Source organism: Erinaceus europaeus, chromosome 6 (genome assembly GCF_950295315.1).
Source record: "Erinaceus europaeus chromosome 6, mEriEur2.1, whole genome shotgun sequence".
Classification (NCBI taxonomy): domain Eukaryota; kingdom Metazoa; phylum Chordata; class Mammalia; order Eulipotyphla; family Erinaceidae; genus Erinaceus; species Erinaceus europaeus.
Window position 1 is genome coordinate 13,859,348 of NC_080167.1, and position 12,617 is coordinate 13,871,964.

General features: G+C 49.3%; 1 protein-coding gene across 1 annotated transcript; it reads left to right on the forward strand.

Moving 5' to 3' along the window:
- Positions 1 to 4,399: 4,399 nt before the first annotated feature.
- MYL2 (myosin light chain 2) lies at positions 4,400 to 10,879 on the forward strand. Its single transcript, XM_007529006.3, has 7 exons — positions 4,400 to 4,472; positions 5,081 to 5,170; positions 8,016 to 8,091; positions 9,489 to 9,593; positions 10,082 to 10,160; positions 10,249 to 10,297; positions 10,622 to 10,879. The coding sequence occupies exons 1-7, from the start codon at positions 4,470 to 4,472 to the stop codon at positions 10,718 to 10,720; spliced, it is 501 nt and encodes a 166-aa protein (XP_007529068.2). The 5' UTR covers positions 4,400 to 4,469; the 3' UTR covers positions 10,721 to 10,879.
- The last annotated feature ends 1,738 nt before the right edge of the window (positions 10,880 to 12,617 follow it).

The following is a 12,617-nucleotide window of genomic DNA, read 5'->3' on the forward strand; positions in this document are numbered from 1 at the left end:
TGGAGATAGGGAGAACCAGGCGGTGGAGCCAGCTAAGGGTGCAGGTCCCAGTGGACCCTGCCTTGAGCCTCGGTTTCCTCTCCTGGAAATTGAGTCTTATACCAGACCTCTTGAAACAGGAAGAAAGAGATACCTGCACCTTACGATGCAGGAGGTCCAGGGTTCAAGCCCTGGCAACACAGGAAACAACAGCACTAGGGAAGACCCGTGGTAGAATGGTGCTGGTACTTCTCTCTCCCTCTCTAGTCTCTCATTCTTGCCCCCTCTACCTGAAATAAAAAGAATAAACAAGTTAACCCAGGAACTATGCATGCATGAGGTCCTGGTGTTGACATATATATGGGGGAAAAAAGACATTAGCAGAGGAGAGAAGAGGGGGAAATGATTTGAACAGGTCATCTCTCTTATTTTTTTAATTTCTAAATTATTTTTCCTACCAGGGTGATTGCCGGGGCCCAATAGCCATGTAATTCCACTCTTCCTGGAGAACTCTTTTTTAACACTCTCTTTAAAAAAATTAATATCTTTATATTAATATATATTAGCAGACATCTCTGGCTGTCTCTGTCTCTGGCTGAGAGGGAAGAGGGAGATATATAAAGAGAAACAGAGAGACACCTGTAGCACTACTTCACCACTCACAAAGCTTTCCCCCTCAGGTGGGGACTGGGGATTCAAACCCAGATCCTAGCACACTGTCTCCCCTCCTGTGAGCTCAACCAGGTGCACCACCACCTGGCCCCTGAAAAACTCTATTTCTTTTTTCTTTTCTTCCTTTCTTTATTTTTCATATATATATAGAGAGAGAGAGAGAAAGAGAGAGAGAGAACACATGAGAAAGAGAAGAAGAAGGAGGAGAAGAAGAAGTAGTAGTGGAGGAGGGGACAGGAGAGGAGAGGACAGGAGAGGACAGGAGAGGACAGGAGAGGAGAGGAGAGAGAAGTAGCAACACCAAGCACTGCTCCACTGATCTTACACTGAGCTTCCCTGCTCAGATGTTCCCATGCTGTGGCCTGGGGCTTAATCAAACCCAGATCCTTGCAGGGTCAGGTGTGTGTTCTGCTGAGCATGTTTCACAGAGTTGGCCCCAACAAGCTCTCCTATGCATTCCCCTGGATGTCGGCAAAAGTCAACCCTCTGGAGTAAGACCACCTACCATGTGCCCAACTGTGCCCTCTCCCTTCCCCTCATTCCACATGGGCACAGGGCTGGGCTGACAGGTGAGGACAGCAGCCCTGCCTACTTGGCAGCTCTCACTAGCGCCCGGGGGCCCTGACATGGGCAGATAAGCCCTATCACTTGGTGACAGTGCCCATCAGCCACCAGGCTCCAGGCTGGCAGGGCCTGGCATGCTTTTGTTCTCTCCATGGTGGTGGGCCTCGCCTTGCTCCCTCCTCACATGGCATGTGTCCAGAGGGCTGAGCCACTGAGCCCGTCTGTGAACACGCAGAGTGAATACTCTCACCCTTGCTGTGGTGCTGGGCTGACTCTTAGCTCACGCTCAGTCCATCTGCTAGGAAGTCTCCTAAGATAACCTCATGCAGAAGGGTCTGGGGCCCTGGTAGCAGAGGAGGATGTAGACTTTGGTCTGGGAATGTTGGGAGGAAGAAATGCTTGTGAAAGGAAGGGCTGCTTGGAATGTCCCCAGCTGCCACTGGGCTAACCCTTTATCTTATCATGTTCATGAGACGGAGAGAGGCAGACTAGCACACTGCTCAGTCACATGCAGGGCTGGGGACCATGGTCTTGCTCTCTGACCCCTGAGGCTGCCCCAGAGGGCCCCTCCCCCAAGGAAACTAACCTGGAGGAAAGGAATGAATGCATGACTTCCACAGTGCTGGGGGCCACCTCCCAGTGGCCTTTAAAAGCCTGACTGTCACCTGGAAAGGTGTCTGCTTTGCCAGGTGTGTGAGCCAGCTTCAAGTCTTTGATGCTATGACATCTTTCCCTCTGTCACTCTGACTCACTGTCTGTCTATCTCTATCTGAAAAAGTCAAGCCAGAGCTATGAAACCCCAGTGACAATGACAGCAATGAAAAGAGCCCAGATTTTGGAGGCTAATGGGCCTTAGCCCACTCACACTGGGGGGCCCTGGGCAACTCCACCTTTCAGCTTCAGTTTCCTAATCTGTGAAATGGGGACACGGGAGCCCTGTCCCCAGTGCCTGAGCCATTGAGAAGAACAGAGATGAAGTCCACATGCATGGAGCAAGCATTCAACCAGAAGAGTTGTTCCTGGCTGCTTCGTCAGCAGCCACTGTCTGCAGGTCATTGGCCAGGAGCAAGGAGGGAGGAACAGGGAAGGGGCCCCATGATCCAGGCTGGCTGCTCCCCACACTGGCAGAAGGCAGAAGGGAGGTCCCATGGCCTTAGAGGCATAGATTCTGAACATTAAAAAACAGGGAGGTTGTGGTCCGGGAGGTGGTGCAGTGGTTAAGAAACTAGACTCTCAAGCATGAGGTCCTGAGTTCGATCTCTGGCAGCACATGCACCAGAGTGATGTCTGGCTCTTTCTCTCCTCCTATCTTTCTCATTAATAAAATAAATAAAATCTTAAAAAAAAAAAAAAAAACAGGGAGGTTTCGGGAAGATAGCATAATGGTTATGCAAAGAGACTCTCATGCCTGAGACTCTGAGATCCCAGATTCAGACCCTGCACCATCATAAGCCAGAGTTGAGCAGTGCTCTGGTTAAAAAAAAAAAAATTACTATGTGCAAGGACCTAGGTTCAAGTCCTCTCTTCCCACCTTTAGGGAGGAAGCTTCATGAGTGGTGAAGCAAGTCTGTAGGAGTCTTTCTTTCTCTCCCCCTCTTTATCCCCCACTCCTCTTGAAATTTCTCTCAAAAAAAAAAAAAAGAAAAGAAAAAAAGAAAAAGAAAGAAATTTCTCAGTCCTATAAAATTTTAAAAGAAAGAGAGAAAGGAAGGAAGGAAGGAAGGAGGGAAAGAAGGAAGGAAGAATGAATGAATGAATGAATGAACGAATTAATTAATTAATTAATGAAAGAGGGGGGTGGACAGTAGCACAGCAGGTTAAGCGCACATGGTACAAAGCACAAGGCGAAAGGATCCTGGTCCGAGTCCCCAGCTCCCCACCTGCAGGGGGATCGCTTCACAAGTGGTAAAGCAGGTCTGCTGGTGTCTGTCTGTCTCTCCCCCTCTCTGTCTCCACCTCCTCTCTCAATTTCTCTCTGTCCTATCCAAGAATAACAATAACAACAACAACAAAGGCAACAAAATGGAAAAAATGGCCTCTAGGAGCAGTGGATTTGTAATGCAGGCACCTAGCCCCAGTGATAACCCTGGAAGAGAAAAGAAAGAAAGAGAGAGAGAGAGAGAGAGAGAGAGAGAGACAGAGAGAGAGAGAGAGAGAGAAAGCCATCAGGGTTAGATTTGTAGTGTAGGCACCAAGCCCCATGGATAACCCTGGTGGCAAAAAAAAAAAAAAAAAAAGGAGGGTGGTGGTGATGTGATTGTGCTATCCGACAGATAATAACTGACATCTGCCAGGTCTGAATTCCAGGACTCACCCTGCCTACATCCCAGGTCAAGTGAATCCATGAACACGGAACCCACAAATAACAAAAGAGCCTCATATAATGGACCCCCAATTCATGCTTGTGCTGTTGAGGGCAAGTATACATAAGTAAATCCCATTGATGCTGTGAAGAAAAACTAAGCAGAGAGAGGCTGGGCAGTGGCATGCTTGGTTAAACACATACATTACAATGTACAGGGACTCGAGTTCAAACCCCCCTCCCCACATGAGGAGGGATGCTTCACAAGTAGGGAAATAGATCTGCAGGTCTCTCTCTATTTCATCCTTCCCTCTAAATTTCTCTATCTCTATCCAAAATAAATAAATGAATAATTTTTTTTTAAAAAAAAAAGAGAGTGAGAGAGAAAGCAGAAAAGGGAGTTGGGAGAAGAGGGGGTGAAGAGATATTTTGATACAGTGAAGGTAGGGGGATGGGTGCCACTGAGAAATTGGGTTTTGTGGGGCAATCTGAAGGAAAGAGGGAGGGAGGGAACCAAAGGGATGTGGCGTCAAGCCTTGGGGCAAGGGGTGCAGGTGCAAAGCCCCATCCCTGCTAACCTAGAGCATGTGAAGACTCCCCACTCTGCTGCTTCCCAGCTCAAAGCAGACAGATGCAAGTGCCCAGAAGCAGGGCTGCAGTGACCCAGCCCTCCCTCCTCTCCTCTCCACCCCCCCTCCCCCCCCGCGTAACCTTGACACCGTGTGGGCCTCACATGTCACCCGGCAGCCAGGAGCTGCCCTGACTTCAGAAGAACGGCATGGGTTGGGGGGGTGGGGTGGGCGTAGGTGGTGTCCGCCTCACCTATTTCTGCCAAAAGTGGTCATGGGGTTATTTTTAAACTTGGGGAGGGGTGGAGGGAGTATTTATTGTTCCTGCTCGAGGACCGTGGGCAGCCTGGGACCGTCTGGGAGCAGCTCTGAGTCCTTATACCATGGTGAGCCTGGTAGAAGGGGGAGCAGCCATTAGCTGGGAACCCTCCAGGGAGGGGGACAGTGGAGTTTCCCAGGGCCCCAGACCTGTGCAGCAAGCACCCCACTCGAGGACCCAGAAGCTGCTCTTGGGGTTTCATAGAAGTGAAGTCCCTGCAGCACTGGCTCTTCTGTGGCTCGTCCACTGGCTGCCGGTGACCCAGCATTCCAGGGCTGGGGAAAGGGACAGCTGGACTCTCTCGGGGATCTGACTGTCACTCTTTGCTCGGGAAGCAATCGTTTGTTTACACCTTTTTGAACAGACTTGTCTCCCCATGTCCTTGGGTTAGGTCCCCAACAAGGACCCCTCCCCTGAGTCAGTGCCAGGCAGTGACAACTGAGAGGTGGAGGCAGTGAGTCTGGGGCCAGACTGGCCAAGCTCAATACCTCTCTGTGACCGTGTGACCTTGGGCAGGTGACCCGACCTCTCTGAGTTGAGAGCACCTACCTGGAGAGGAAGTGCTTTTGCACTGGGATGCTTTGAGACCAGTGAGGGCGCCCTGTTCCATAGCTCACCCAGAGTAGAACCCCACCTCCTCTTCTAATCCAGAGCTTCTCATACTGCTGTTCCCAGGCACCTAAGAAAGCCAAGAAGAGACTAGAGGGAGCCAACTCCAATGTCTTCTCCATGTTCGAGCAGACGCAGATCCAGGAATTCAAGGAGGTGGGTGCAGCAACCCTGGCAGAGCCACCTGACCCCCCACATGCCCCCAAAGCCAGCCTGAACACAGGCAGGGACCACAGTGCAGCCAGGAAAACACATAGGCTCCTGCTGAACCACCTCCCGGGTTCACTTTTATCATTGTTGTTTTTATTTTTTACTATTTTTTAAATATTTTATTTATTTATTAATGAGAGGAATAGGAGAGAGAGAGAAAGAGCCAGACATACTCTGGTACATGTGCTGCTGGACACTCCACCTGCTGCGCCACCTCCCGGGTTCACTTTTATCATTGTTGTTTTTAGAGTCAATGAAAGCAAGAAAGGGTTGGAGAAATTCTTTGTAGGGTTAGCATGGTAGTTCAGTTGAGAGGGCACCTGTGTGGTCATCCCAGGTTTGAGCCTGGCCACCCTCTGCAATGAGGAAAAAAGCTTCGGAGCTGAGGTGTCTGTTCTTCTCTGTCTCTGTCTCTCTCTATCTGGAAAATGTTGACCCAGAGTGGTGATATCTCAGTCAGTACCAAGCATGAAGTCCTGGGTTTGAGTCCCAGCACAACATGGGAGCACCATGGCCCAGGGCAGATACACAGATGCAGTAGTGGCTGTGGAGCCTCTCCCTTGCTGCCTGTCTGTCCACTTCTTTCTATCTGAAATTAAAAGAGTGTAAAACTCGCCCTGGGAGTGGAGGAACTGGGCATTCAAGAGGCCCTAACACAACAAGGGGGAAAAAGGTTTTTTAACAGAAATCATTTTGAATAACTTTTGCTAATTTTCAAACTCAAGCATACCCCTTGTTGAAAAGGTGAGAGAAATTATTTTCAGAAGCACACAAAGAAAAATATTTAGGCTCCCAACACACAATTGTCCCACCTGAGAGCCAGCTAGCATTTGAGTTGTCCTCCTTCCACTAGGTTCTGTCCTTTATGGGTGTGTTTGCTGAACAGTCAGGGTCCTCCCCATGTGGGGAAGGGGGAGTAGCTGCTGGGCTTCTGGCCTCAGTATCTACAGCTGCTTCAAACCGCTTCCCACAGAGGGCCCCGCTGTGTTTAGGATGGCTTACTCTTGTGCATCTTTGCTTGGGTCCCCGGCTGTTTCCTTGGGGTGCATTTCTTCTTCTCCTCCTCCTCTTCCTTATCCTCCTTATTCAACTTCTTCTTCCTCCTCTTCCTTTTCTTCACTCATTTTCTCCCTTCCTCATCTCTTTCTCCTTCTCCCTCTCCCTCTTCTTCTCCCTTCTTCCTTCTCCTTTTTTTGTTGTTTTTTAGAGACAACTTTCTTCTTCTTCTTCTTCCTCCTCTTTTTTTTTGTTTGTTTTTGTTTTTGTTTTTTAGAGACAGCTTCCTTCATTGTAGTGGAAACTGTGTTCGAACCTTGAGCACACACATGACACAAGCAGCACACTATCCAAGTGAGCTATTTCACTGGCTCTGGATACATTTCTCAGTGTGAAAGTGCTGGGTCAGAGAAGCCTTTTAAACAAAGAACTAAAAACTGTGTTGTTTTCAGTTGGTCCAAATTGCCCTCCAGAAATGCCATCTACTCCCAAACCCACTGAAGACCCTGACCCCAACTCCATCAGCTTTGGGTCCTGCCGGTCTAAAGTGCCTTAACCCACTGCATGAGGGAGCGCCCTCTCTAAAGTCCTAAGAGGAACCACCATGGACCTGCAGGCACCAGTACAGTGTGGAGCCCCATCCCAGTCTCTGGGAAAACCCAGGCATCAGTGAGGTGACACTGCACCACTACCGGGGGACACAGAAGGTGGGCTGAAGTCACCGTGAGGGGCGGGGGTGGGAAGGCAGGATATCCAGGGTCACTAACATTCTGGGGCCCTCAGAGTCACAACCTGGGACTAGCAGCAGTGTCACCAATGGGGAAGCCATTTGGGGCTCCAAATGGGACAGGAGCACGTGTCCATTTGTCCCCACTCACATCCACATCCAGGAAAGGAAGGGGAGATTTCTGGGCTGGAAAGTCATAGCTACACTTAGTCACCTTCCAGTCCCCTATTCCCCCCCCCCAATGAAGTCAGCTGCTGGGAGGATAAGAGGAGGGGGAGGAAACAAATATCTTTAGGAACCAGCTGCAAAGAGCTCAGAAAACACCTCATCTGAGTTTCCCTGAGTCTTCCTGGAGCACAGTGGGGGAGGACACTGACCTCATTGTACAGAGAACCCAGGCTTGGGAGTTGGAGTACAAATGAAACCCCAGTTTTAAACTAAAAAAAAAGCAGCCTTAGTGGGCCAGATGGTGACACACTGGTTGAGCACACACATTACCATGTTCAAGGACCCAGGTTTAAGCCCCCCACTCCTCACCTGCAGAGGGGAAGCTTCACAAATGGTGAAACAGGTCTGCAGGTGTCTCTCTGTCTCTCTTCCTATCTCACTTCAACCCCTCTCAATTTCTTTCTATCCTATCTTATAAAAAGTAGAGAGGAAAAAATGGCTGCTGGGAGCATAGGACTCATAGTGCTGGCATCAAGCCCCAGCGATAACCCTGGAGACAGTAAAAATAAATTAATTAAATAAAAATCAGCAGCTTTATAGATAGAACACACATGCTGTGAATTTACCTGTTTTTCCAGAGTGCACTTCAGACACGGTTTCATGTGGTCTCGGAGTTCTGCAAACTTCTTCACCACCTGATTTCAGGGTATTGGTGCCACCCCAAGATAAGACCATTTGCCCATCAGCAGTCATGTGGTAACTGCTGACTTTTGGAGGATCCTCCGTGCTGCTTGAAATGTTTGACTCATGACTCTGTCCTTTGCTGCTCCTTGAAGCCCCCTCCCCCAGACTTGGGCCCACCAGGTGGGCTGCACTCTCAGATTCTTCTCCCCTTCATAGGCTTTCACCATCATGGACCAGAACAGAGACGGCTTCATCGACAAGAACGACCTGAGGGACACCTTCGCCGCACTGGGTCTGCACCCCAGGCCCCACCTTATGATCCCCTAGAAATGTGGGAGGCAGGCCCTGGGGAGGATGAGAGCTTGTCACTGCCCAAATGATGGCTCAGCCACTGACTATGGACATGATTTCAGGGCTGAAGAGACAGCACCACTAGTGGTACATGCACAAGATTTGTGTGCCGGTGGTTCTAGAGGTCCCAAGTTCAATTTCCAGCACCATCATATGCTAGAGTCGAGCAAAGTTCTGTTCTCTTTCTGTTTCCTTCTCTTTTTCATGAAAATAAAATATTTTTAAATTATCTTTATTTACTGGATAGAGACAGCCAGAAATTGAGAGGAGAAGGGAAGCTAGAAAGGGAGAGAGACAGAGAGACACTTGCAGACCTGCTTCACCACTCGCAAAGCTTTCTTCTGTAGGTGGAGACCAGGGGCTTGAACCTGGGTCCTTGTGCACTGTAGCATGTGTGCTCAACCAGGTGCGCCACCACCCGGCCCCAAGGAAATATTTTTACAACTTTATTAAAGAGAGAGAGGAAAAAACAACACTGGCATATGTAATGCCAGGGATTGAACTCACAACCACATAATTGGAAGTCCTATGTTTGTGCACTATGCCACCTCCCGGGATGCAAAAATACCAATTAAAAGTATTTTTAATGTGTGTGGAGTAAGGTAACATAACGGTTATGCAAAGTCTCTCTCATGCCTAAAGCTTCAAAGTCCCAGTTTCAATTCCATCATAAGCCAGAGCTGAGCAGTTGTTTCATAAAAAAATGTATGTATATGTGTACATGCACACACATATATTTTAATGTATTTTATTTTAATTAGAAATTGATGCAGAGAGAGGGACTGAAGCACTGCTCAACTCTGGCTTATGGTGGTGCTGGATATGGAACCTGGGGCCACAACGCTTCTGTATGGGTTTGCCCAGAAGTCACAGTAGGTAGAAATAAAACAATTCCTGCAGGTGATTCTGAATTTTCATTTATTTGTTTATCATTTTCATTTATTTGTTTTTCATTTATTTGTTTATTTTCATTTATTTGTTTATCAGAGCACTGCTCAGCTCTGGCTTATGGTGGTGCTGAGGACTCTTTGCACAACCATTAGGCTAGCTCCCCAACCCCCTGTAGGTATTTCTAGGCTGTGTTTCTCTTACCTGCTGAGAAGGGTTAACATATATTAAGAGCATTTTCCAGTTGAATATAATACCCCAGGCTCTGGAGACTTTGCTTCAGAAAGTGCTAACAGCAGCACATTGACAATGTCAAGAGCATCTTCTCTTGCCAACCTGGGTCCCCTCCACGCTATCCCTGCTTATTCCCCAACTAGTTTCCTGGGGTGACCCTATGCCGAGTTCTGTGTCTGTCCCAGCTCAGAGCCCCATGTGTGTTTCCTGTCCCAGGACGTGTGAACGTGAAAAATGAGGAGATTGATGAAATGATCAAGGAAGCTCCAGGTCCCATCAATTTCACTGTGTTCCTGACCATGTTCGGAGAGAAACTTAAGGGTAAACTCACATAGTTGTCCATCTGTCTGTCTGATCTTTGGGCATGAATGAATGTACTCAGAGGAAAAGACTTGGCAGATAGAGGCAGAGTGTCCCTAGAAAGAAGAACAAGGATGGTGTGGACCATAGCCCTCCCAAGACTGCCCCTGAGCCAGCCCACCCTCAGAGCCTCTGCAGGTGGACTCTGTGCTGACCCCCAGGTCACAGGAGGGAAACTAGAGCTCAGAGACAGAAAGCCTGTGGCCACACAGCTGGAGTCAGGACTTTAGCCCCAACCTTTGTAAAGAGGAGGTTCTCCACATGCACTCAGAAATAGCAGGGTGCTCTCCTCAAAGTGCTCAGGCTGCTTGTTCAGAGGGGTGCAAGGTCTTCCCACCCATACAACAGCCTTGTTCTGCTCCCCCTCCTGTGGATCTGGCTGGGGCCCTGCCATTGGGACCCCGTGGGTTCCCAGGCCCTGGACACTTGGACCCCACTTTCTCTTTCAGGTGCAGACCCTGAGGAGACCATTCTCAATGCTTTTAAAGTGTTTGACCCTGAAGGCAAAGGGGTCCTCAAGGCTGACTAGTGAGTGGCACCATGGTGTGTGTGGGGGGATTGTGGGGTGCCACCCACCCACCCCCAGGCCTGACACCCGTTCTTTGTCTCTCTGCAGCGTTCAGGAGATGCTGACCACCCAGGCCGAGAGATTTTCCAAGGAGGAGGTAAAGAAGCTCTCTGAACAGCCACTACCACAGCTCCTGATCCCACCCCACACTTCTCTGACACACTCCTGCTCTCACTTAACCCTCATCTCCTTTCATGTTCTCAGCTATTTTAGACTTTTAAATAAGAATTTATTTATTGAAAAGAGACAGAGAGAAACTGAGAGGGGAGAGGAAGATAGGGAGAGAGAGATACCTGCAGACCTGCTTCATGATTCAAGCCCCAAGAACATCTTGGTCACGCTACTCCGGGCCCCCTAGAAGAGGTCCCACTTGGGGCCCCTGACTGTGTGTGGCCCTCAGTGTCCTTCCTTGTGATTGCAGGTGGATCAGATGTTTGCAGCCTTCCCACCAGACGTGACAGGCAACCTGGACTACAAGAACTTGGTGCATATCATCACCCACGGGGAAGAGAAGGACTAAGGCTGGGGCAGAGCCCCCGTCTTCTCTGTTCTGTAACACCCCTCCACGCAGCCCCCAGTCCTTCAGCCATGTGGTCCCTTGTTTAGCTGACTGGTGGCTCACGGCTTCAGGCTGAGACCCAGCCCGAGGCCAAGCTCTAATAAACGGGAGTGTGTGTCATGCCTGTGGATCTCTGATGCGCCAGCCCCCAGCTGTGACTCTTTGTTTGTAGCAGACCCCACAACCACTTGGGACAGTTTCAATCAAGGGCCACACTTATCTGGAATGTTCACTAGAGGCCCGTGGTTCTTTCCTCCCAGCTACCACGGCATCTTTTCAGGGTATTACTGAGGTGCGTGTCCCCACCACCCACCCACCCACCCCCCCGCTGCTGCCATGTGCAGAGCCTGGTCTTAAGGCAGAGATAACATATGCACATTCAGATGTGGCCATGTGTGACCCCAAAAAAACAAAACCATGTCTGTTCACCATGTGAGGTGAAGTTCTCATTCCAGAGAAAGCAGAATTTGTCTGCACTTGCTATCCGGCAGAGCACTGATTTCTTTTTCTTTTCTTTCTTTTTTAATATTTATTTATTTTCCCTTTTGTTGCCCTTGTTTTTTATTGTTGTTGTAGTTATTATTGTTGTTGCTATAGGGCACTGATTTCTTACCCTGTCTGAGATCAGGAACTAGACCTTGGCTCTTGGTTTTGAGTGACTGGAGTCACTGCTGAAGCCTTCAGGTCTGTTTGGATGCAACTCCCAACATAGGAAACAAACAGGCTCACATGGCTGAGGAAGGGCATCAGATCCCGTGTCCCTCTCTCATGTTCTGCTCTCAGTGGTGGAGGAGGTTGTGACAGGGCTGAGCCCTCATCTACCCATTCAGCAGCTGCCCTGAGAAGAGGTGTCTGGCCCCCCTAGAGGCATAAAGACTGCAGAGCTGGCCCTGGGGTAGAAGGACTGTCGGCTGACACAGGCAGAGCTAGTCACCTGATAACCTTGTCTGGAGGACACTCTTGAACCCTAGGCCACTGGTAAGCCAGACCCCCCCCGCCAAAGAAAATCCAGAAGTCTTATGGAAGAATGGGGTGAAGTAAGCCCTCAAGGGAACCTCCAGAGCACAGGACACAGCCAAAGCAAAGGGCACTGAAGGAATGGAAAACCAAAAGTGGGGACAGGTGAGAGCTAGGGTCCCAGAGAGGGAATTGGGGGACCCAGGGAAGTGAAAGAGCTAGAACAAGATTGAGTCTTCAAGGTTCAAGAATAACAACAGAGGCTGAGAAGACAGCATAGTGGTTATGCATAAAGACTCATGCCTGAGCCTCGAAGGTCTTAGGTTCAATCCCCAACATAATTATCAGTCAACACTGAGCAGTGTGCTCTGGGGAGTAAACAAATAAATAATCACACATGAATGACAAATAAATAATCACAACAGAGGCTGAGGGGCAGCTTCTGCAGCACGGCTGTGGGAAATGGGTCTGGCCAGAGAGCAGGGACCCAGGAGGCTCCACATCAGGATCCCCATGTGGCCCATGTCTCAAGTCTGACACCTGGGCTTCCTGTAGACAGGGGTACACAGAGGGGAGGACTCAGCTCAGCTCAGCTCAGCTCACTCAGCCACCTGCAGTTCAGGGCAAGACTTACCACAGACACAGACATGTACACATAGACAGACACAGACACACAAACAACATGCACACATAGAAGACACAGACACACAAACATACAGACACACACAACATGAACACATAGAAGTTATCGACACACAGAGAGACAGAGACACACAGGAATACATAGGCACACACAAAGGGAAACTACAGTTGGTGGAGCAGTGCTTTGGTGTCTCTGTCCTTTCCCCCCACTTATAAGAATATAAAATAAATACTTGGGTGGGGTGGTGGCTCAGGACAG